The sequence below is a fragment of the Ostrea edulis genome, chromosome 10 (assembly GCF_947568905.1).
Source record: "Ostrea edulis chromosome 10, xbOstEdul1.1, whole genome shotgun sequence".
Taxonomy (NCBI): domain Eukaryota; kingdom Metazoa; phylum Mollusca; class Bivalvia; order Ostreida; family Ostreidae; genus Ostrea; species Ostrea edulis.
Window position 1 is genome coordinate 7,098,940 of NC_079173.1, and position 27,249 is coordinate 7,126,188.

Here is a 27,249-nt window from a genome sequence, read left to right on the forward strand (position 1 = left end):
ATATATCAGTACGACTATATGACTACATTTCGTAGCTAGGAATTCTAAGAGAATGTAAATAATAAAAGAACTAAACTTCATTTTTCATGAAGTATGCAGGCATAAAGCGTCGCACTTCATGCTCTCATATACATTTCAAAAATTGAATTTATTTCTTGAATTCCTGCACTCGGAGGTTAAATTACTCTTGGGAGGCTTCTTAAAATGAATCTGTCGCGTTTACTGGTGCTCCTCTTGTGTAATTTAAAACAAGGACCCTCCTTAAAACTGAAACCTTGGGTCATCAAACAAGAGTCAATACACAATCTCGGTTAAAAAAGCACTCGGTGTATAGCAGAATAGATCTGTGATTTAATTGTGAAAAATGGGTGTAAAGATAAAGATAAATGGTGAATTGAGTGATCATCCATCCAATCCCTGCACACCCTCCTCTCAACACCAGTGATAAAATACCACCCTAAGTGTCAAATGTGTTATAAAAAATACATTTACCCAAATACTGGCAGGGAAAACTAGTTTTATGGCCCTGTACATGTGATAGGAGACTTAGGGGATGTACAGTTTTTGGTCTGTTTATCCACAAAAACTTTAATCTTCGCCAAAACTTTTGAATGGATGGTGTCGGGGCTAAAATTCCTGCTTAACGTGTGTGTCCTTGTGACAGGACCTTTCTCTGGGTACCAGAATTACTTAAGATTTGTTGCCACACACACATCTTGTGTTTAAGGAGGTATACTCCACATCGTCATAATGGCTGGCTTCCTTTTAAAACATGGATGAAAATATAAATATCAGCTATGTTTTTTTATTCATTTCGAAAAGCATTGCCTAGTTTAGTAGCTCCATAGGTTACCACATTGACTGCTGAACTGTAGATCGAAGGTTCGAGTCCAGCAGGGGGTAGATTGCTTTCTACTAAAACTACATTTTTTGACTAAATAAAGTAAATTTGAAAGTTTTCAATTTCAAAATATTATTGTATGTATTTCCTCCACATTTCCTCCAATATCAAATTTCTGTGGTGTAGCATACCTCCTTCATATGTTGATAGAAGGCTTTCATCAAACATCAGTGTACATTCGTGTCTGTGTAGAAGTCTAGTGTTATTTGTTTGTTTCAGGAGCGAGGAACCAGTGACCTCCAACATGGACATCTCCACGGGGCACATTGTTCTGGTATGTTTGTGTGTTGTCTTAGCAACCAGATTCCGTGCATACTAATCAGTATATCCCAATCTTGTCTGTGAGTCATGTTATATATAATGATTACTTTTCGCAATGATTGGTAAAAGTGTAGTTAAAATGAAAAGTATCCCAAATGTTTTGATGTAATAATAAAACAGTTCTAAGTGGCTTGCTTTGACTGTATAGTGCTCTAGGACATCCAAGCTAGCCGGTATTTGACAGCCACTCTCAATTCCTTATGACAGCTTTTGTGATTTGCATAGTTGCTCGTATCTATCTATCTATCTATCTATCTATCTATCTATCTATCTATCTATCTATCTATCCATCCATCCATCCATCCATCCATCCATCCATCTATACAATTATACATTTGATTGCACAAACTCTTCGATCTTTTAAACTTTCAGGTAGCTCCAATAGAGTTTTTGTAATCACAAAGTATTATCAATCGCATTCTAAAGATTAGCAATAATTCTTGATATAGATGAAGTGTAATTATTGGGACTACATGTAAGTTATGAATGACCTTGACTACATGTAAGTTATGAATGACCTTGACTACATGTAAGTTATGAATGACCTTGACCACATGTAAGTTATGAATGACCTTGACTACATGTGAGTTATGAATGACCTTGACTACATGTAAGTTATGAATGACCTTGACCACATGTAAGTTATGCATGACCTTGACCACATGTAAGTTATGAATGACCTTGACTACATTCTCCTGCTCTGTTTTACAGTCGTATATGGAGGACCACCTGAAGAATAAGGACCGTTTGGACAGAGAGTGGGAGGGGCTGTGTAGTTACGAGGCTGATCCTTCTGCTACAGACATAGCCAATGACACCGCCAACGTACGCAAGAACCGTTACAGTGACACCGTGCCGTGTAAGTATTGAATGTTAAGACACGTCTAAAAACCGTATCTAATGACTCCACCAACACAATGCCATGTAAGTATTGAATGTTAAGACATGTCTAAAAACCATATCTAATGACTCCACCAACACAATTCCGTGTAAGTATTGAAGGTCAAGGTTAAGACGTCTATAAAACTTGTATCTGATGACTCTGCCTACGTACACAAGAACCGTTACTATGACACCATGCCATGTAAGTATTGAAGGTCAAGGTTAAGACATGGACCTGTCTGCTAGTAAAACTATAACCTTAAAGGGACTGATTCACGATTTTCCCCAAAATTTTGTTTTTCACTTTTAATGATCAAAATCTACTGTCTAAGGTGTTTAAAAGATTTCACATGAAAATTAATGTTATACATTATCATAGAAGCTCATTTTAGAGAGTTTATCATTTGTTTTGTAAACAGAGATTGTGGTATGTTATTGTTTACGAATTTTTCAAAAGAAATGGATATCCATCCAAGTTTATCATATCTTTCACATTTCAAGCAATCGTTGGGTAAAATGTGACATCTAAAAGTTAAAATTTGTGAATATGCAAAATTATGATGCTTTATATTACAAAATTAATATTTCACTGGTTTGTTTGTTTACATAAAAAGACTCGAGTCTTTGTTTACACAACACAGATTTAAGGCTAAAATATTCCTTTTATTCTTGCATTCAGAAGGTCAAAATTTTGGCTGTCAACATTGAATGAGTTATATATTTAATGTTTAACATCAAAAATGAAAAATATTTTTCTCAAAAATCGTGAACCAGTCCCTTTAAGGCACACTTAGATGTCTCGAAGAAAGAACAGCAACTCCATGTATTTGCCTTAACAAATTGATTCAATAAATGTCAAATTTTAGATTTTATAATGCAGAGAATTCTAATGGTGAAAAAATTGTTTATCAAAGTAAATTATAATGATCAAAGTAAAGATCAAATTCAGAAGACTGCAGTAATTGGTTGGAATCATATCTTTTTGCAATTTAAACTTTTTGGATGAGTTATCTGCCCTTGGTAAAAATAAGAAAAATAAAATTTTTGAAAATATGTGCATTAAATGATTAATTTTATCTCATAACAAGAAAGTTTATGTAACTTTTTACCAGGATATTTGTGTGAAAAAAAAAATTTCTTTCTAAAATATCTTACTTCCAATGTAAAATTCTTGGTGAAATAGATTAAAGTGAATGATCAAAAGTTTGTAAATTCCTATGGTGGATTATTTTTGTTTAATAAACTTTTTAAAATGATACCATGATTTCAAAAACCCCAGCATTCGTATATTAGATATGAAGTATGATCATTATCATTGAGTAATACCTATAAGTCTCTAACACTTAGTAGCTATATAGCCCACAAGGTTTGTAGACCATGAAAAGTGCTTGAGTTTCGAGACAGTCCTTGAAAAGTGCTTGAAAATGCAGGAAAACCAGAAAGACATAAAAAGATGTTTAAATTTTCATATTTTAAAATGATTGAATTCTTTCAAAATGGTGCTTTATGAATTCTGATCGTGTATAAGAATTACATGAATTGCACAAAAAGTTTTAAAAAACCCATTAAAAATAGAAAATCATGTTTCCTTCTCCTTTACAGGCAATACTGATATTTCTTGATATGAGTTTATGAATTTCTTACAATTGCTTTTATATACAGAGGTACATGTGAAGCATTCCTGTGATTTCTTTGTTGTTATTTTTTTTTGTTAATTGGGAAAGCACATGTTGCCATTGAATCTGTTCATCCTTGTTTTAGAACAAGCTTTGGAATCAAAGTATGTCTTGCCAGGGTCAAAGTATTTTAAGTCTGTTAAGATTACAGCACTGTATGTGTAAATGACAGGAGGATTAGTTTCATTGGTTTAAGTCTGTTAAGATTACAGCACTGTATGTGTAAATGACAGGATGATGAGTCTCATTGGTTTAAGTCTGTTAAGATTACAGCACTGTTAAGATTACAGCACTGTATTGTGTAAATGACAGGATGATGAGTCTCATTGGTTTAAGTCTGTTAAGATTACAGCACTGTTAAGATTACAGCACTGTATGTGTAAATGACAGGATGATGAGTCTCATTGGTTTAAGTCAGTTAAGATTACAGCACTGTATTGTGTAAATGACAGGATGATTAGTCTGATTGGTTTAAATCTGTTAAGATTACGGCACTGTATGTATAAATGACAGGATGATGAGTCTTATTGGTTGGATGGAACTCTTAAATCGCGAGGTGAAGAACTTGTGAAATAACAAGGATTGAGCTCTGACAATTTGTCTATGACATTGTTTCTGAAAATAGAAAATAATCAAACTGAATCCATCCAAACAACCATTGATCTCGAAATGTTAAAAAAAAAATCCAAAACTGAGAGGTTATCCATTCAATATATATTTGTATTGTCTCAGTTGTGGTTGTTTTTTTTTTTTATCTTTTACATCATTGAATTGTCCAAAACTGCTTGAAATATGACTTTAAAATACTGGGGGGAAATGATGCTGGGCTGTATGAACCCAGGTCCATGCAACAAAAGAATCGGAGGAAATGCGTAAAATGACTCAATATGCTTTCCCATCCCCTACCCAGTTTATATGTCAAGTGAAGCTGTGTAGCAGATTGGCTTGACATACTGTGCAATTTCCTCTCTGTTGTGAAAAGCATAGAACACGTAGTTTTCTGGTTTTTGAAAACTGATCTTCAGACTTGGGATGCTGAAGGTGAATATTGGCTTCACTGTCAATTGAGGAGCATCGCATGCAGAGGACCTCCATACACTGGGAAGGAAAAATGACGAATTTTGTCGAGTAATGCATTTGTTTAATGATCTCATGCAACTATTGACAGCCCACATCGGCCTAATGGAGGGTCGCTGCATCCGTAGGTGTATAAGGTAACACATACCCAGTACTGAGTATTACGGATCTGTCAGTTCATGTTTACCGTGGAGTGAACAAGAGATGAACTTCATCAGAGCTTTTTGTCGTAATGGGTTGTGCAAAATTAGGTTTTAGCCATTTAATCTGGGATGCTTGTATTTGCAAGAGGCTGGAATTTTCTGCTAATGTTCCCCCAGGTTAATGAAATTGTATCACGTTACTGGGGCTCTTCAATACCTGAGAGAAATGAAGGGAAAAAAAGTCTCGATGAAAGCTATAGCAACAAGAATTATGGGCAGAGGAAAAAGAGAAAGAAAAAAAGACAAAGAAAATACTTTAATGAATATGTATTGCTTCTTTATTTTTTATTCGTAATGGCTGCAACAGTAATGTATCACTGACAGCCCTGATTCAGAGGCTGTCTAGAATACAGCAGTACACATATATTCTTCAATGGATAAATAAAGAAGAACTGTTTGAAATCAGTGATTGTGTTGCTTCAGACCTGTTCACTTTTGAATATGCCTCTTTAGGAGATTTCTGCAAATGTTCTCTACAAGATCCTTAAAAAACAACAACATGGGTTTCTCAAAAGAATAGTTGTCTATCAATCTATAACTTAAACCCGTCTTTAAAATTTTTCAGGTGGGTGTCGAAAGCTGTATATATTAAAATGAGAGTGTCCCGTAGAGTGCTGAAACTGCCATGATGAAAATTATACCATAGTTTTTATCGTGAATATATATGCAAATAATTTAATGTGACAATATATACCTTTGGTTTAACTGCAGATGCCATTTGCATGTCTGTAAATTGAAATCTTGTTCTTATTAAAGTTTAATATAAAATATCTATCAAATTGCCACCAATATACTATACAAAACATATATAAATCTGAAATGTTCCGCAGTCAAATGAAGTGATATCGAAACTGATGACAACCGACCCATGGTGATCTGTTTTATTTCGATCATCAAGTCACATTATAGATTAGTGACACACCTTTATGATTTGCTCAAAATCTTGCATTCCTGGGAAAAAAAATTTGAATTAAAGACATGTTCACTGAGCCCTAACATTTATCATGCCTGTATCGGTCAGTGACGTACAGACTGTGGAAGACCGACATTAGTGACATCAGGGCTTTATGTCTGAATTCAATATTTTTTTTCCGCGATAACAGGCTTCTGAAAGTGATATCCTGCCATTCTTATGCATGGATGATTCAGAATCGACAAGTATAAAATTACTGAATTGAATTGCATGCTCACGAGGCAGTGTCACTGTAATAACACAAAGCTTTAAACATGACGTTCACATTCACCAAGGGCCATGAGCACAAGCGATGATGATTTGTCAGACAAAATTGAAATTGGTCTTGTCATGCACGATAGGCGAGCAGACACTGTTATTTTATACTGCAAAGACTACATGTGGTGGGCTTCACTGTTCCCGTCGCTGTTATAACTCTCTCGTCGGTTCATCATTTTCTGTCAAGTTTTCTAAGAAAAATCAATAGCCTTACTTTAGTGAGTAATTACTACATTTGATGTGCATCTTAGGAGATAAAAAACATTTTTCTACAGCAATGTCTGAGGAATATAATTCTATTTCGCGTTGAGCCTTTGGAGTTTTGACAAATGAAATTAATCAGATCTTATATCCTCGAAGCTATTTTCATTATATACGTGCCAGTGGCATTGAAGTTCGATGTTCATCTTAATAAAGTATGAAATTAGAAATGTTATACCTAAGGTCCTAGTAAAGGGAAATCCCAGCTCTGATAGCAGCTCTTTACCATAACATATAATTATCCTAGACAGTGATTTCCAGCTAGCTGTTTACTAATTCACGCTTCTCACTAACTGTTGATCTGATTTACATATGTCTTGTAATTGTTCTTTTCAATATTACATTCAGGTGGTACTTTTTAAAACATTTATTTCATTTTTTTTGGTTGAAAATTATGGTTGATCTGATTTACATATGTCTTGTAATTGTTCTTTTCAATATTACGTTCAGGTGGTACTTTTTAAAACATTTATTTTATTTTTTTTGCTTGAAAATTATGGTTTAAAAGAATTGTGGTGAACTGAGTACAGTATTTCACCCCGGTAGAAAAACCAATGATACAGTCATGGCAGTTCAGCAGAAACTGTTTGTGGGGTTTTTCATTGATCGAGATCTTGTCCTGTGTAGGTTGTATGTCTTCATTAAGTTAATGCAGGATTAGTATTAGTTTTGTACTTTGATTTATAATGGGCAGATTGTCTTATCATTATAGAGAATGAAAGATGTCAAGGGTTTAACATCAACAGTAGCACAAAAGCCTGGGCCTATACACATAAATTTTACCAAAAATAAAAATTAGGTAGTCTATGTCTTAAAAAATATAAGTAATGATAATCTATGCCTATCTTCACACTTTCTGGTTAGGGACACTATGGAATGCTGTTTCCATTCACCGTAACACTAAATTAACAGTACTAGGTTGCATCCTCTGAGTTTTGGTCATTTATTATGGCATTTCAGAATGCTTAAATCCATTTTTGACAGGGATCGATTACACCCCTGATACCGCTGGAGACCGTTTAAAAGCGGACCCCAAACCCCTTGCTGGAGTTGCCTGCACTTCCATGTATCATTGACTTCCCTTTAATGTTATTGTGTACTCTATATCTGTTTTAGATGTTGACCACTATTTTGTTGGACATGCTTACTGAGCTATATGACCACTATTTTGTTGGACATGCTTACTGAGCTATATATGACCACTATTTTGTTGGACATGCTTACTGAGCTATATGACCACTATTTTGTTGGACATGCTTACTGAGCTATATATGACCACTATTTTGTTGGACATGCTTACTGAGCTATATGACCACTATTTTGTTGGACATGCTTACTGAGCTATATGACCACTATTTTGTTGGACATGCTTACTGAGCTATATATGACCACTATTTTGTTGGACATGCTTACTGAGCTATATATGACCACTATTTTGTTGGACATGCTTACTGAGCTATATGACCACTATTTTGTTGGACATGCTTACTGAGCTATATGACCACTATTTTGTTCGACATGCTTACTCACATGTATATATGAATTATTTTGTTTGACACACTTACTCTCTTTCGATTTCAGATGACCATTCCCGGGTTGTTCTGTCGACCAATAGTAATGCTTCGAGCTCTGATTACATCAACGCCAGCACCATAGTAAGTGCTAAGACAACTTTGTGCGAGTCCAGTATGAACATTTCTATGTCTGTGTTTGCCCTAACTCCGAATTTTGATTTTTTTTTTAATAGGAATTATGAGATCGATCACTGCTCATAATCTTCACTTTTTTCATTATATTTCGTCCAGAGTTTATGCGGGCAAAAGGAGAAAGTTTTCTTGCTTTATTTACATTAAGGTAGTACTCTACATCGTCATAATGGCTGACTTCCTTTAAAAACATGGATGAAAAAATCGATATCAGCAGTATTTGACTTTTCCTTTTCCATTTAAATACCTAGCCGAGTAGCTCAGTAGGTTAAAATACCGACTGCTGAACTGTAGGTTGCAGGTTCGAGTCCAGCAGGGGTTTTAAATTTTTTTCAGATTATCTTGTACTAAAACTGTATTTTTTGGCAAAATAAAGTAAATTTGAAAATTTGAAAATTCAAAATATTGTTGTACATATCCTCCACTTTTCATCTACATCAAATTTCTCTGGTGTAGCGTACCTCCTTAAGGTTGATAAGATTACATATTATTGCCACAATGCAGTGTTATCTCCCTTTGATATCTCATCAGTCTTTAAGGAGGTGGAGACATCAGTCTTTAAGGAGGTACTCTACAATGCCATAATGGTTTAACTTCTTTTAAAACATGAATGAAAAATATAAACATCAACAATATTTGTCTATGAATCATTTCAAAAACTATTTCCAAGCTGGGTAGTTTAGTAAGTTAGCATGCTGACTGCAGAACTATATAGATCATGGGTTCGATTCCAGCAAGGATTTCAATTATTGTTTAGATTGCTTTCTACTTAAACTGCATTTTTTTTACGAAATGAAGTAAATTTGAAAGTTCTCATTTTCAAAATATTGCCGTACATTGCATGTCCTCCATTTTTCATCCGTATAAAATTTCTCTGGTGTAGCATTCCTCCTTAAGTCCAAGTTTTAATCAAAAGATCATTGCATGCAGTATATGAATTACAGTTACACAGAAGGACCATCCAAAGTGTTGAATACATGTAGTAGGATTTAATTACCGTATAAGCAGAATTTTTAACGATCGACTCAGGATTTAATTTTGGCATTATTAGTGTGAGTGATGAGATAATGCTAAAATTGAATATCACTAAATGATTTATCTCATATCGGAGGTAATAGTTATCTTTCCTGGAATTATAGAGTCACTAGAATTAGCTCTTGCTAATTGTATCTACCCATTTTTACGCTAAATTTGTGTCTTGCTAAAAATTCCACTTATACAGTAATCAAAAGTAACATAGCTCTGTTATCGCTGAAGTTCATTTTAGCATTTGCTGTGTAAACTAAATTCTTGAAATATTAAGACTGCATGATTTTCAATTATTAGTTATTCTCAGTACTTCTTATGATTGATAATGCACTAGTTATAACATGTATTGATTGGTGAAACATAGCATTAGTCGGAAGCCAGCTTTTTAAGTCGCTGTGCAGATTTATCAAGAAGCATGGAGCTTCATGTTAGATCTGAAACGATTGGATACTGAGGACATTCAATCTTTTGTGTGAGATGTCGTCGCCATTTTCTATCACTCTGTTCGCTTATAAAGCCTTTGAATGTCTGCAACATAATTGAGTATTAATATGAATCCAGAAGGAAGTTTTCCTATTGGTCATCAAAATCACCAACATCAAGACGTGTTAATGGCTGGAGATATGGCCTTATTGATTGTATGAATATTGCTGTATGATGGCAGTCTTAACTAGTGATATTTCATATATGCTGACAGAATGTCAATGTGAGTTCATTAAATTAACAACAAACAAGCACCCGAGGTCCGGATTGTAGATGACTGAGATAAACTGTCAACTACCTGTCATTCTGCCCACCACTTCTGTTGAAATAATATGTGATCAGCTGTGAAATTATTGAAAAACTTATCGGGTACTGTGAGGCAGACCCGACTGTTAGCTTGATGATTGTCCACACAGAAATCATCAACGCCTACCAACTCGACCTTTGATTGGTTTTCTGGAAAAACCATTTGGTGACATGCACGACTCCTGTGCTAAATCAAATCATCGTTGTTATCGCATATGGAACCTGTGCACTGTTACTGTAAATATTTTTCGATGCAGCTGACGTTTGGATTGTACACTGAAGTATAATCGTATGTAATTTTCTGTTTTTCAGACGGATCATGATCCAAGAAATCCAGCCTATATTGCGACCCAGGGACCGCTGCCACACACAGTGGCCGACTTCTGGCAGGTAATGCTTTATTCCAATTGGCTGATTAAAACGTTTAGTCCAATCGGAGCACATTTTTAATTGCTGGGACATTTCCTGTCGGTCCATCTGTCATTAAAAGGCTGTTAACATTTTCTGACACTGGAAAAAATGTGGCAGCCTTTAAAGTTTCAGATAATAGATAGATACTCTGAGGACGTCTTCGGTATAAACAACCAAAGATGGAGTATACACTACCGTGGAAATCATTTTAATTCGGGGGGGGGGGGGGGGGGGGGGGGGGGGGGGGGGCAATGTTCGAGGGGAAGCAAAACTTTCCTGGTTCGTTTGGACGTAATTTCGTGGGTAAGCGATACAATGTCACTAGGAGAGATAACTCAATCTACTTGGTCTAAAAAATGTTCGAGGAAACATGAATTTGTGGGTAAGAGTGACCCATGAAATCCACGAACATCAATCCTCCACGAACAATGATGATGGCACAGTATCTATACACTCAATTCAACTTTGATTTTCTTTTGTGGTACCAAAGCGCTTTATGAGGCCATCCAAAAAAAATATTTGATTTGCTGTAATGCGACCAAATTGTCCAGATCTATTCTGTAAAATAAAATTGTCCAATTTATATTCATAAAATCTCAAATTAACCATATTGTACATGTTGAAAACATGACACGAGAAGTTGTGATTGGGTCATTTTATGTCCATGACCACAGATTTATTTGATTTTAATGCATAGTATACTTATTTCTACTAGTAGGCAGATTATGCAAAATGACTTTAATATATGATTTGGAATTGTAGCCCCCCCCCCCCCCCCCCCCCCCAAAAAAAACTGTCTTAATTTCACAATTGCTGTAATAATAGTTTAACAATCAGTTATAAAGGATGGATTGGTGCCCTTATTCAGTAAGTTTTGATGTATAGATTTGTAACAACTAAAACACTTATTTAGTAGGTTTTGATACATAGATTTGTTATTCAGTAAGTTTTGATGTATAGATTTGTAACAATTAAAACTCTTCATTCGTTAGATGGTGTGGGAACAGGGTAGCGTTGTCATAGTGATGTTGACTCGCCTGACAGAAAATGGTGAGGCCATGTGTTATCGGTACTGGCCCGAGGAAGGAAGCGATCTCTATCATATTTACGAGGTAAGGACATGTATAGTGAGATTTTTGTTGTACCCCTTGCAAAGAAAGTTTTGGGGGTACACTGGAATTATCTTGTCCATCCGTGTGTACAGACATGATTCTTTGATACTGATGAACAGATTTGATTGATACTTAATGTATGTCTGTTTTAGAGGAAGAATGATGCTGTGCACCTGTTATTTTAATTGAGATTTTTTAAATTAACATTCAAGAAAGTAATGGATAGTTCTCTCATTTTGAGGGGGTGTTGTCATTATCCTGAGTATATCTTACAAAATAATGGACAGATTTGATTCTAACTTTTAGTGTGTATACTTTATGTCTATAATGAAGTTATGCACCTGTCAATTTTATTGGTATCTTTTATCCTTTAGCATTCAAGGAAATTATGATGAATTATTTGTTTCACAGTAAACAGTTTACAATGAAATTATACAGAAAAAACTTGCTGACACAGTTCATTTGACCTAAAGAGGGACTGTTCTATAATTACTTATGTCAGCTTCACTTGATGATCATGTGATGTTGACAACCATAGCGACTGTCCCTTTCTTCATCAGGTTCACCTCGTGTCTGAACATATATGGTGTGACGACTACCTAGTCAGAAGCTTCTACCTGAAGAACCTGCAGACTAATGAGACAAGGACTGTCACTCAGTTCCATTTTTTGACCTGGCCTGACCTTGGAGTGCCCAAGTCAATCAAGACCCTGCTGGATTTCAGAAGGTGAGGCCCACAATGTCTATCTCTTTATCTGCTGAGTACACAGCTGAGAACTCGATCTTTTTGCAGGAGTCGATTTTTGGTCCAGTCGTAAGTGTAAATTTGTGATTATACATGCTGAGATAGTTATAAATATGAGAAAGACTTTGAGAATGGTAATTCATGTGTGCATCAACTTACTGCAGACTCCGTATTTCAGGCTAGTAATTAATATTAACATTAACAAGAAGGCCCGGTATCAAGAACTCTAAAGCTTAAATTCTATATATCTATCACTAAGATGAGTCTAGTGCATCAGAGTATAGCAAAGTAACATGAAACCACGATTTACGTATTGATACTCCCTTAAAAATCCACTGTATCGCAGGCCTGCAATTGGTTTATTTTGAATGCTGATAATTAAGTACATATAGAGGATGCAAAACCTCCGTGGATCTGCAAGAAGATTAAATCCAGACGATGCTCTGCTGAACTTGGAAGATAAGAGCCTCAAATCTTTACACATCTTCTAAACCAAACCAAGAGTACTGTGTCCATCAATCAATAAAAAGTGGGTTATTATTTTGTGTTAGAGTGTAAGGTTTCAATGGTAAGCTGGCTCTGCTGACTGGATACAAGGATTAATAGTGATTGTAAGAGGATTAAGCACCGAAATGGAATTAATAAGTGATTTCTGATCTAAGAAAATCCATTTTGCAGCAGTAAAATATAAACGCCGTAGCAACATTTAATTTCTGATTCCTCAGGGGTTAGTGCCTGATGAAAACATATTCATATTGTAGGTAGCAATTTCACCTGTCAATGAAATTAATCCACCATTATTAAGCAATGTTGTAGAAGAAATGAAATTCTCTCCTGTAAAGTAACGTTCTAAGGATTTTTAAACCAACCCCCAACCCCTCCCCCCCCACACACACATTTGTTATCTTGATTAAATTTTAAGACTAAAAAAAAAAAAAACCCCAGCAGCTTATAAATTATTTTAGCCAATTCTTTTTTTCATCTTAATTTTTTTCAATGTTGTAAAATAGTGGTGTTGTACCCCTATTGCCTGTGCATATGTTTTATTTCAAATTTGGATCCTCGTCAATGATTCATAGACCAATCATGACTCTCTTGCTTTAAGTGTAAATTCAACAAAAAAAAATCCCCATGAAGTATCCCTAATGTATTGATGTAGTAATAAAACAGTTCTAAGTGGCTTGCTTTGACTGTAGTGCTCTAGGACATCCAAGCTAGCCGGTGTTAGACAGCCACTCTCAATTCCTATGACAGCTTTTGTGATTTAGCAATTGTTGAGTCCACAAATTGCATAGTCACAAAAGTGATCAGGGATTTGATCCTGCCACTAATTTCACTGCTCCATACAAAAGTTTGTTGTTCAATTAATTCACCAGCAAAGTAGAAGATTGCAATAAACTGGTCACTGGACCAAGTTTGTTGTCACTGCTAGTTACTCACTAGCAAATTAGAAAACTGCAATAGACTAGTCACTGGACCAAATTTGTTGTCACTGCTAGTCAGTTAACTCACCAACAGGGAGACGGACACTCCAGTACCCTGAAAATAGTCACAACAGTTCTACAATTTGTGTATACCAATAGTCATGACAGAAATCTCAATGTTTCATCACAAAAAACCAGTCTGTGGCGTGATGTATTACAAGGTATAGATATTAGCTCTCCAGAGAGGAGGTTGATTCACTGAATGAGGATGAAGAATAACGTTGTTAGATGGACACTACTACCTAGACACTGTGTGGTCTCAACAAGGTGTGAATATCTCACAACAAATCTCAGAATGCATTTTCTTGATTCAGTTGAATTTGAATTCAAACAACATGGCAACTACCAATGTGTGAAGTCCTAAAGAAAAGAATAAATTTCCTAGACATTGGCCCCTTCATAGACAACAGAGTGGTTTCAAACAGAGTAGTTTGCCAACAGTACATGGTTTGTTAACAGAGTGGTTTGCCAATGGAGTGGTTTGCCAACAGAATGGTTTGCCAACTGATGTCATAAAATACTGATTGTAACTCACCACAGTTTGTGGAAGTTGATTGATGTAGGACCAGATGTCAGTGTCCATTGTGTCTCCAAAGAGCTCCCTTATGGACTGCTATCAACCTCTTACAACACATGTATAATGATCAGACAGAATGGCTGTAATGAAAAAATATCACAATCACTCAAGAAAACACATCAGCTTTAAGTGTGTCATATCCACAAGAGGTTTTGTATTTCCATTCCTATTGGAACTAAGAGCATCACAGAAGTCTTGAATTGAATGGTTTCCTGTAACAGCTGAAAGAAGATGAAATTCCGAATGTGCAATGCATTCTAGGATTTGACATTGTGTTTTGATGTTGTGTTCAGTGTTTGTTAAGTTGCTGTGCTGAACATTTTGAACAGCTCTGGCAGGTACAGATGTAGAGGACGTTGCCATCAGGAATAATGACTCAGTGTTGTGATGTGAATACACACCGCTTTAGTGGGAAGTCTTACCTATCATACTGGTGCATCTATGTTGTTATTTTCTTAGTGTTGTCTAACTATAGTCGTGTATCCTGTGATTAGAATCTTTTAGTAATTGTTAGCGTGATAATTATTGTGTATACACAAGAGAGAAAATGTGGGATTATCTTGTGACCTAGAATTGGTGAACTCATTAGACTTAATTCTACATTTCCATTCTCTTAAATCTAGTCTGAAATCTAATAATAGTATGAATTCTACATACACAATTAAAATCTTACAAACATTCACATTTTGCATATCTATCTAGATCAGCATTCACAACAATCTCACAATGCCTCTGTTTTATTTATATACAGGAAAGTGAACAAATCCTACAGGGGGCGGTCTTGTCCGATTGTTGTTCATTGCAGGTAAGAATGCAATGCATGTGTTGGGAATGGATGGGATATTATTCAGGTATGAATGCAAAGTGATGTGATTGAGGGTGGGTGTGTTGGGATAAGAAATAGATATACATACACACATACTTACACACAGAATATGTACTATGGTATGAGGAAATGAAAATGGCAAATGTTTGGTTCCCAAAAGAGAAAACCAAGTGTAAATTTATACAAGTATTGAGTTAAATTTTTCAGTAAAAGACAATATGAACTGCAGTTGCAGTGCTGGAATATTTTCCATGATGCTTAACACACATCATGGAATATGCCAGCAGCTAGAACAATTGCTGTTTATCTAAAGTGTGTGTGTGTGTGAGTAGATGTGTTTGGATCTTTAATGTGTGGATGGATGGGATCTGAGATATTCAGTAAGGTACGCAATTCCTGTGTTGGAAATTAATAAGTTGGGACATTTAAGGGAACAATATTTAAGGATTCAAGTTTTAATTATGTGTACTGTATTAATTTACAGTTATATTTATCAACTCCAGTTCAGTTTTGTTACTGTGAAGTAAAATAAATGTATATGTCATCAACTTTTGCATTCTTTTTGCCAACAGTGATGGTTGTGGAAGAACAGGAACTTACACTCTAATTGACATGGTTCTCAATCGCATGTCTAAAGGTAAGAACTGGTTCTCAATCGCATGTCTAAAGGTAAGAACTGGTTCTCAATCGCATGTCTAAAGGTAAGAACTGGTTCTCAATCGCATGTCTAAAGGTAAGAACTGGTTCTCTGTCACATGTATAAAGGTAAGAACTGGTTCTCAATCGCATGTCTAAAGGTAAGAACTGGTTCTCTGTCACATGTATAAAGGTAAGAACTGGTTCTCAGTGTCACATGTCTAAAGGTAAGAACTGGTTTTGTGTCACATGTCGAAAGGTAAGAACTGGTTTTGTGTCACATGTCGAAAGGTAAGAACCGGTTCTCTGTCACATGTCTAAAGGTAAGAACTGGTTTTGTGTCACATGTCTAAAGGTAAGAATTGATTCTCAGTCACATGTCTAAAGGTAAGAATTGATTCTCAGTCACATGTATAAAGGTAAGAATTGTTTCTCAATCACATGTATAAGGTTAAGTGAGATCGAGTTTGGTCACCAGGATAAAGTTATGTTTATCTGAGTTATGTTTCTCGTGGTAAAAAATAGATGATCGGATTTAAAGTTGTGTCAGACTTGTTTTCATGGAAAAACTGTCTTAAGCCTGTGTTGTTGGATTGGGAACTTAACTGATGAGAAATTTCCTGGCCTCAAACTTTCTATTATTGTTGAATCTACTTCAGAACTGTAGTGTCAGGCATTTCAAGATTCTTATCAGTTCAAATAATGAAAAGAACTATGAACTTATCAGTCTTTGGAGATTTTAACCAGTCAAATCCTTCAGACTGGTAAGTTTCTAGAACACTGACTGGCTACCTAAGATGGCTACGTCAACAATTACTATTTACAATGATAGGGGGAGGTTGTTTATCCTGATACAGTAAAACACCATAACAAAGAACAAGCTTATATTGAATTCATGCTTACAGTAAAACACCATAACAAAGAACAAACTTATATTGAATTCATGCTTACAGTAAAACACGGTTTCAGAGAACAGGCTTATATTGAATTCATGCTTACAGTAAAACATGGTTACAGAGAACAGGCTTATATTGAATTCATGCTTACAGTAAAACACGGTTACAGAGAACAAGCTTATATTGAATTCATGCTTACAGTAAAACACGGTTACAGAGAACAAGGTTATATTGAATTCATGCTTACAGTAAAACACCATAACAAAGAACAAGCTTATATTGAATTCATGCTTACAGTAAAACATGGTTACAAAGAACAAGCTTATATTGAATTCATGCTTACAGTAAAACACGGTTACAAAGAACAAGCTTATATTGAATTCATGCTTACAGTAAAACACGGTTACAGAGAACAAGCTTATATTGAATTCATGCTTACAGTAAAACATCATAGCAGAGAACAAGCTTATATTGAATTCATGCTTACAGTAAAACACGGTTTCAGAGAACAGGCTTATATTGAATTCATGCTTACAGTAAAACATGGTTACAGAGAACAAACTTATATTGAATTCATGCTTACAGTAAAACACGGTTACAGAGAACAACTTTATATTGAATTCATGCTTAAAGTATTAAACATTATAGCAGAGGACATTCAAGGCCTGTAAAATGACATTTAAACAGGATTGCTTCATTAATTACAGCTCCTTAAAACGTTTACAAATTTTAGTAAACGTTTCACCCTTACCGGTCCCTGAGTTTTCAGACCTGTATAACTAATTTCAAAGACTGGACGAATGGTAAGAATTGGGTAAACATGGTAGTAATGTGGCTAATGGTGAAGATTGGTTGATATGGTTTTGATCTGCATGGTAATGGTAAGAATTGGATAAACATGGTTGTGGTGTGGCTAATGGTAAGAATTGGATAAACATGGTTGTGGTGTGGCTAATGGTAAGAATTGGATAAACATGGTTGTGGTGTGGCTAATGGTAAGAATGGGATGATCTAATTTTTAACTGCATGGTAATGGTAAGAATTTTGTAACATGGTAGTTATATGACCAATGGTGAGATTTGGGTTAAATGGTTTTGAGTTGTTTGGATGGTGATGGTAAGAATTGGGTAACATTGTGGTGGTAATTGGGTAATTGATATGGTTTTGAGTTGCAAGGTAAGGGTAAAGATTTTATAACATTGTTAGCTCTTCTGAGCTGAATAAGTATGTGTCCATGCAGCATTCATTTATGTCTGTCTTTTTACATTATTGACTTCTCCAGAACTGCTGGGCCAATTTCAACCAAATTTGAAACAAAAATATCCTTCGGTAGAGGGCTTTCAAACTTTTTTTAAATGAAGGGCCATGTTTCCTTCAAAGGGGAGATAATAACAAAAATGCAAAAATAGGGTGGGGTCATTTAAAAATCTTCTTATTAACCACTGGGTAAAAAAAGTTGAAATTTACATGAAACTTCCTGACATCGTGCAGATTCAGGTTTGTAAAGATCTTGATTCCTGGGTGTAGGCTGGGGCCACAATAGGGGATCAAAGTTTTTACATGTGAATATATTAGAAAAATCTTTAAAATTAATTTCTTTAGAACCACTGGGCCAGAAAAGTATAAATGAAAACTTCCTAATAGAGAGTAGATTCAAGTTAGTTCAAATCATGGTCCTCGGAGGTAGGGTGGGGCTACAATACGGGAGCAAAATTTTATATGCTGATATATATAGAATTATATTTTTTAAAATATCTCGAGAACTACATTCTTCACCGCAAGAATTTATCATGTATCATGTGACACAATGGTGTATGATCTTAAACAAGGACAGGCCCAAGTTGGGTCAGGCGAGTAACATGGCCCATGGACCTTTTGTTTCTATTGATGTAACTAATGGTAAAAATTATTGATTTGGTTCTTAACTATATGACTATGGTAAGAATTGGATGATTTGATTTGGGTGGGGTGGGGGGATTGGGAAAAATATGATATGTATCCCACCTCTGGTGTGTCCATGGGTCCGTGTTTGCCCAACTATCTATTTCGTATTGCTTATAGGAGTTATGAGATTGATCACTGTTCGTTATCTTCACCTTTCACATTGAAATGCTGTATGTTTATTATTGACAAAACCTTGATAAAATGATAACTTATCTGTACAGGTGCAAAAGAGATTGACATTGCAGCGACACTGGAACACATCAGAGATCAGAGGAATAACATGGTTAAAACTAAGGTAATACAAACGGGCGTTATCATAGGATCAGTATTGAGTTAAAACTAAGGTAATACAAACGTGCATTATCATAGGATCAGTACCGAGTTAAAACTAAGGCAATACAAACGGGCGTTATCATAGGATCAGTACTGAGTTAAAACTAAGGTAATATAAACAGGCGTTATCATAGGATCAGTACTGAGTTAAAACTAAGAAAATACAAATGGGCGTTATCATAGGATCAGTACTGAGTTAAAACTAAGGTAATACAAACGGGCGTTATCATAGGATCAGTACTGAGTTAAAACTAAGGTAATATAAACGGACATTATCATAGGATCTGTTCCGAGAAGTGGAGGCAAAACTCCGGATAATATAACTTTGATCAAAGATTATTTAATTCAAATGGCTTGAAAAATGAAAAACAAACCATTATTTCATTTATATCTATATTAATTTGGGGAATTTTTCTTTTCTATACGGAATATTGGGAAATTTTTATTTTATATACTGTATATTGGGGAATATTTCTTTTATAAACTCTATGTTGGGGAATATAAGACATTGGCCTATGAACAACAGAAGTGAATTAGACAGAATTAGCACACATTAGACTATAGATTTCATAAACCATTAACAATAAGTTACCGAAACACAGCATACTTTTAAAATGGAAAAATATGTTTTGTAAGAAATTGAAATTTGAACTTGCAAAAAAATTCTGATAATAGACAACTTTAACTGCAAGTTCCAATACAAATATAAGTGTCATACACAAATATATTGTAGTATACATGTATTTAGACATTATTAATATGCTTCTTGCATACCAGCCACCAGATTCAGTAGATACAGACTGGATAGAATGTACACTTTCAGTTTTCTTGCATGTAGTTTGAACGGTAACTTAAATGTACTTAAAAATGAATCATGACTATTGGACAATACTTGATGACAAATGAAATTTTATGTTACAAAATCAACTCGGTCTAATGTGCATAAGAAAATCAACTCAGTCCCATGTAAAGCAGAAATCCTCAATCTGATGGAAGAATATTTATGAAACTTTACAAGAAATATGATAAAATAGAATAAAAAATGAATAAAATGTAAATAAAAATAGATATGTACTACCTGTGGGCCTCTTGTTCATTGGATGTGGGCAAAATGTCCCAAAATGCAATATTCCTTGTCTGAATGAACGGTGTTTTTATACCTCAAATTTGATTTTGAAAAATTGTTTGAAAAATTTGATGTTGATGATTGTTATGGTTATTTGAAACATAGCTTAATTTTCAGATTTTTTGTTGTTGTTTTTTAGGAGCAGTTTCAGTATGCGTTGGCAGCAGTTGCCGAGGAAGTTCATGCTATTTTGAAGGCTCTCCCACAGTAATCTCCCCTTAAACTCCTCTGGATAAAAAAAAATCTTCTCACCCACTCATCTCCATGGAAACGGTCATCTCAGTGTTCCTGTATATGTACATTGTTATTGTTAGTTTCTCCTTCAGTATGTGGAAATATTAATGATGTCAAAATTATTTACATATGTATAGTTGTCTACTTCTTGCTCGGAACAATCACACTTGTTGAGAATTTCTTTCATGGCATGCAGAGACACATCCATTGAAAAACAAACAGACTGAGTTTCTAGATATATCGTAAGCACAGAGAGCAGGGCTACCTTACCTTCACATTGACTGCATTCACTTATACACGTAAGGAATCCGTTACTTTGGTGATTAAAATCTGTTTTTAAATGTATTATCATAATTCTTCAGCATTGCAAGCAAATGAAACCTATGATATTCAGTAAAATGTCAGACGAAATTATGAGAAAAGTCTATTGTTTTCGTAATTAATTTAAATCGATGTCGACATTCTCTGACTTAGTGACAGTGGAAAGTGCTGGTGATTGAGGTCCGTGTAACCGTGAAAAGAGAGGTCTCTTCTGATAAATGTCATATCTTATATACAACATTGTTATGGATACTTTTACTTGCTTTTGTAAGTTTTGTTTTCTCTTGTTGACAATTATTTCACTTTACCTGTGATGACGTGCTAATATCAATCAGATAAAGAAAAGGAATATATTGTTGAGATCATGAAGCTATCTACAGAATCGTTAAGTTTTGAAGATTTTATTTAAATGGTGATTTTTCTTGCTGAATTGTGAATTGTTTCATGAGCTCAATTACGTATTAAAAATTCATTAGTGTGATGGAAATATTTTATTAACTCCATGCAGGGATAAAAAGAAAGACTGGTGTTGTTAAATTGTGTAGAGAAATCATTTCATTACCATTAAAATGCTAAAGTTAATTAAGTTTCGAATTTTTTTTTTTGAATGCTACTCTGTTCTGTTTTCTAATCATTTGTTTAAATGTCCAGTGCAATATATAAAGCAATCCTTATGTGTTCAACAGAAAGAGTCATTTTTTTAGTTGAATCTTTGAAAGTTTTGCTTAATTGAATATTATATAGTGGGGATTGAAAAGAGGCAAAATTATCCTTCTGTAAAATAAATCTTTAATCAAAGTCAAGATGTGTAGAGGAAGATTTGATTTTGACACTTTACTATGTAATAGCTTTTACTCTCAAAAATGTTTAGAAATTTGAAGAAGAAAAAAATTACAAATTCACACTACACATGCTGTAAAATGTTGATAAAAGATGCTTAAAATTGTTAATGAAAAGAAAAGGGAAGGTTTATTGTTGTGCTAATAGTTTAAGTGATAAAGAAAAATACAGGTGTTCTCACTGGCAATTCAGGTGTGAGGGACATCGGCAACAGCTCATTCCAAATTCACAAGAACTTACTTTCATTTGTCTTATTGCCCCGCCCACCCTTTATCCCAAATTTTTGACTTTTTCTTTATATGTGAAATATTTTGAAGCATTTATTTTTAATAAAACGTTATAAAAGCAGTGCCACATAATGCAACGTATTTCGTAAATAATGTTTTGAAGCGCATCTATATTAAAAAAAAAAAAGAAAAGAAAAATATGGGAAATACAGTTTGTTTGGATTACAGAACTTTTTCAAGCTAGAGTTCAAAGCCAAAAATAAATGTAAATAGCTTTCATTACGATAGTTTTGAATTAGAAGGAAGATGATGCTGTGAATTGTTTTGAGGGACTGGTTACAGTCGCGTCGACAAAACCTTTGTTAAGAGAACTGTCTTGAGATTTGTGCAATGACTTAATTCAAATAAATTTTGTACTTAAGATATTTTTTATTGATTTAGATTCTACTAAAGTACCTCGTGATTTTTGGCTCCATATTACAAAATAAAATGGCTATTTTTTACTTTACATGTTCCTCCATATATTTGTGTTAATGTAGTGAAATAAATGTGAAATAAATCGTTGATGCAATATTCATAATATTGGTGTGTTTTTTTTATTATTATACATAATTGTTTAAAAAACAAATTTCATGAAAGACATGGCGGTATGAGCTATGGTGCGCATCACGCCGACATATTTATGCCAATGTAAAGCACTACAGTTCGCGCCCTTGTATTATTCAAAAAGATGTACTATATTATCAAGATTCATACAATGTTCACAACTGTAACAAATTCTAGAGGGAATGGCTATCATTACAATTCGTAAAGATACCAAAGGCAAAAACATTGGAAACATAAATACATATATCTCGGCAGACTGAATTTCAATTGTCTGTTTCCATTTTGATGTTCTGTTTTCTTTTGGAAGTGGTAAAAACGGATGGGGGTGTGTGTGTCTTTTTTAGCTCAGCTCGAGTGAGCTATTATGATCACTTTTTGTCCAGCGTCAATCTGTCCGTTAACTTTTCACATTTTCGAGACACAACCACGGAGCTAATTTCAGCCAAACTTGCCACAAAGCATGTTTGGGTAAAGACATTTGCGCAAGTCGAGGGTAATTGATTTGTTACCTTATACGAACACTTGACATCAGTCATCATTCAAAACATGGGTTTGGGACATAGGATGATGCATTAAGCTGAAATTTAATCATCCAATGAGATTCCTTGTTTAAGGTAACAAATCGATAACCCCCGACTTGTGAAGATGGGGTAAAGATGATTAAAGTTTTTTCAAATCAACTGCCACACTCTTCTCAAGAACTACTGGCCCGATTTCAAGCAAACTTAATTGGCACAGTTTTCCATGGTGATATATAAGATTAATCTTTAAACATTCTTGTCAAGAACAACAGGACCATGATTGAACATAGTGATATGCAAGCATTCCAGGTAGTGCGGATTCAAGTTTGTTCAAATTGTGGTCCCTGGGAGTACGATGAGATCACATTAGGGGATCAAAGATATGGATATTTTATTAACAGCAAACTAACAAGTAAACTTTATGACAAACAGGGTGATTAATTGTATATTTAACGTCCCACTTGAGAATTTTGCATTCGTATAGAGATGTCACCATTGCCGGTGAAGGGCTGCAAAATTTAGGCCTATATTTGACGCTTATGGACTTTAATATAGGGAAACGGGGTGATTTCAGCTTCCCCATCGTCAACTTCCCATATTTATGTAGCAATATTCCATCATCACCTGCATATCGTGTTTATATCTCGATTGATTCAATACACAAGAGCTTGTCCTGCGTATGATCAGTTTTTAAATCGAGTCAGCTACTGAAAAACAAGTGAGTTCCAACAGTCTCGTTTAAAGTCAGAATTTTGCAAATCATGTGGTCGTTATAACGATCTAGTTTGCCAATACATGTACATGTACAACCTATTATTGGGACAAATGCTGTCTGACGTGTTTCAAACCGATTGTTAGGCCGTTCTTGGTATACTGATTTCGACTACGGATAACTCCTGTTTACCTGATCAAGATGGAGGGCTCACGGCGGGTGTGATCGGTCGACAGGGGATGCTTACTCCTATGCACCTGATCCCACGTCTGGTAGATCCAAGGGTCCGTGTTTGCCCAACTCTCTAATTTGTATTCCGTAAAGTAGTTATGAGATTGATCACTGGTCGTTATCTTTACCTTTCATACATGTGGATAGTATGAATCTTCTCAAGAACAGTGATCAGTACTCATTAAGATGCAAACATCCCCAGGTAGTGCAGATTGAATCACAACCATCAGGGGTAGGATGGGGCCACAATAGGAAACCTTAGTTTTATATATAAAAGGACACGTCCTTGAAAATTTCATATCCTAATTTTTTATCCCGTGACATTGTATCTTAATTATATTGTGACTCTTTGGGACTAGGTTGGGGCCACATTCAGGCCACAATATGGAGTCAAAATTTTCTCATGGGAATAAAGATTCTTCACTTGAAATTATATATTTTACAGAGTATTTGTATGGGTAATGAAAATGTGCATATGGCAAGGATTTCGATTTCCTTCAATTTAAAAAAAATACAGGTTGTTGACCATAGTCCGTTTTGAGAAAATATGATAAATTGAGTACAGTGCACATGGTTTGTTCTTTTTAATAACTCCCCTCACAGTTTTAAAGTTGGGATCTTTGCCAACACTTGAAGATGTGCATAGTGCAAGGATGTTGATGCTTAACAATCAGAATATTTACAGGTTGTTGAATTTATTAAAATTTGGGGAAATATTTTACACAGAACTCTTTCGATACAAAGGATTGATTGACTAATTGATTGTACATGTATATTATTTAATCTCCCTCATATTTCACTCATTAGGAGACGTCACCATTGGCGGTGAAGGACTGCAAAATTTAGGCCTATGTTCGGCGCTTATGGCCATTGAGCTGGAAGGGGTCTTTATCGTGCCACACCTGCTGTGATACGGGACCTCGGTTTTTGCGGTCTCGTCCAAAGGACCGCCCCATTTAGTCGCCTTAGATTACGACAAGCAAGGGGCACTGAGGACCTATTCTAACCCGGATCCCCGCAGGATGCAAAAGAAGTATGCCACAGCCTGACGATGGGTGATACTACAGATACTCCATTAATCGAGTATCATCCATTGAGGGTTGTCTCTCTTTGCACAGGTTCACAGATGATGTATTTAAATATTTAAAAAGAAATCAAAGATCAATAATGTGACGTAAAGCTGTTTGTTGTCGTCTGTAACTCTGTTTATATCACGCCGACATATTTATGCCAATGTAAAGCACTACAGTTCGCGCCCTTGTATTATTCAAAAAGATGTACTATATTATCAAGATTCATACAATGTTCACAACTGTAACAAATTCTAGAGGGAATGGCTATCATTACAATTCGTAAAGATACCAAAGGCAAAAACATTGGAAACATAAATACATATATCTCGGCAGACTGAATTTCAATTGTCTGTTTCCATTTTGATGTTCTGTTTTCTTTTGGAAGTGGTAAAAACGGATGGGGGTGTGTGTGTCTTTTTTAGCTCAGCTCGAGTGAGCTATTATGATCACTTTTTGTCCAGCGTCAATCTGTCCGTTAACTTTTCACATTTTCGAGACTTCTTCTCCACAACCACGGAGCTAATTTCAGCCAAACTTGCCACAAAGCATGTTTGGGTAAAGACATTTGCGCAAGTCGAGGGTAATTGATTTGTTACCTTACACGAACCCTTGACATCAGTCATCATTCAAAACATGGGTTTGGGACAGAGGATGATGCATTAAGCTGAAATTTAATCATCCAATGAGATTCCTTGTTTAAGGTAACAAATCGATAACCCCCGACTTGTGAAGATGGGGTAAAGATGATTAAAGTTTTTTCAAATCAACTGCCACACTCTTCTCAAGAACTACTGGCCCGATTTCAAGCAAACTTAATTGGCACAGTTTTCCATGGTGATATATAAGATTAATCTTTAAACATTCTCGTCAAGAACAACAGGACCATGATTGAACATAGTGATATGCAAGCATTCCAGGTAGTGCGGATTCAAGTTTGTTCAAATTGTGGTCCCTGGGAGTACGATGAGATCACATTAGGGGAGCAAAGACATGAATATTTTATTAACAGCAAACTAACAACTCAACTTTATGACAAACAGGGTGATTAATTGTATATTTAACGTCCCACTTGAGAATTTTGCATTCGTATAGAGATGTCACCATTACCGGTGAAGGGCTGCAAAATTTAGGCCTATATTTGACGCTTATGGACTTTAATATAGGGAAACGGGGTGATTTCAGCTTCCCCATCGTCAACTTCCCATATTTATGTAGCAATATTCCATCATCCCCTACATATGGTGTTTATATCTCGATTCAATATACAAGAGCTTGTCCTGCGTATGATCAGTTTTTAAATCGAGTCAGCTAGTGAAAAACAAGTGAGTTCCAACAGTCTCGTTTAAAGTCAGAATTTTGCAAATCATGTGGTCGTTATAACGATCTAGTTTGCCAATACATGTACATGTACATGTACAACCTATTATTGGGACAAATGCTGTCTGACGTGTTTCTTGGTTCTTGGTATACTGATTTCGACTACGGATAACTCCTGTTTACCTGATCAAGATGGAGGGCTCACGGCGGGTGTGATCGGTCGACAGGGGATGCTTACTCCTATGCACCTGATCCCACGTCTGGTAGATCCAAGGGTCCGTGTTTGCCCAACTCTCTAATTTGTATTCCGTAAAGTAGTTATGAGATTGATCACTGGTCGTTATCTTTACCTTTCATACATGTGGATAGTATGAATCTTCTCAAGAACAGTGATCAGTACTCATTAAGATGCAAACATCCCCAGGTAGTGCAGATTGAATCACAACCATCAGGGGTAGGATGGGGCCACAATAGGAAACCTTAGTTTTATATATAAAAGGACACGTCCTTGAAAATTTCATATCCTAATTTTTTATCCCGTGACATTGTATCATAATTATATTGTGACTCTTTGGGACTAGGTTGGGGCCACATTCAGGCCACAATATGGAGTCAAAATTTTCTCATGGGAATAAAGATTCTTCACTTGAAATTATATATTTTACAGAGTATTTGTATGGGTAATGAAAATGTGCATATGGCAAGGATTTCGATTTCCTTCAATTTAAAAAAAATACAGGTTGTTGACCATAGTCCGTTTTGAGAAAATATGATAAATTGAGTACAGTGCACATGGTTTGTTCTTTTTAATAACTCCCCTCACAGTTTTAAAGTTGGGATCTTTGCCAACACTTGAAGATGTGCATAGTGCAAGGATGTTGATGCTTAACAATCAGAATATTTACAGGTTGTTGAATTTATTAAAATTTGGGGAAATATTTTACACAGAACTCTTTCGATACAAAGGATTGATTGACTAATTGGTTGTACATGTATATTAT

General features: G+C 35.3%; 1 protein-coding gene and 1 long non-coding RNA gene across 2 annotated transcripts in view; one reads left to right on the top strand and one right to left on the bottom strand.

Annotated features, from left to right (window-relative positions):
• LOC125666668 (receptor-type tyrosine-protein phosphatase N2-like) overlaps positions 1-22,368 on the top strand; it is a 132,152-nt gene extending 109,784 nt beyond the window's left edge. Inside the window, exons 13-22 of the mRNA XM_056151776.1 lie at positions 1,121-1,175; positions 1,934-2,081; positions 8,134-8,207; positions 10,389-10,466; positions 11,480-11,599; positions 12,160-12,326; positions 15,157-15,210; positions 15,804-15,868; positions 18,929-19,002; positions 20,306-22,368. Coding sequence (XP_056007751.1) covers positions 1,121-1,175; positions 1,934-2,081; positions 8,134-8,207; positions 10,389-10,466; positions 11,480-11,599; positions 12,160-12,326; positions 15,157-15,210; positions 15,804-15,868; positions 18,929-19,002; positions 20,306-20,377 — 907 coding nt within the window. The 3' untranslated portion in view covers positions 20,378-22,368. The remainder of the gene's footprint in view (positions 1-1,120; positions 1,176-1,933; positions 2,082-8,133; positions 8,208-10,388; positions 10,467-11,479; positions 11,600-12,159; positions 12,327-15,156; positions 15,211-15,803; positions 15,869-18,928; positions 19,003-20,305) is intronic.
• Positions 13,415-14,918, bottom strand: LOC130050909 (uncharacterized). The gene is made up of 2 exons (XR_008799292.1): positions 14,364-14,918; positions 13,415-13,883 (listed from the first exon to the last, which is right to left on the bottom strand). It is a non-coding gene; the product is annotated as an uncharacterized LOC130050909 (long non-coding RNA).
• Positions 22,369-27,249: the final 4,881 nt, after the last annotated feature.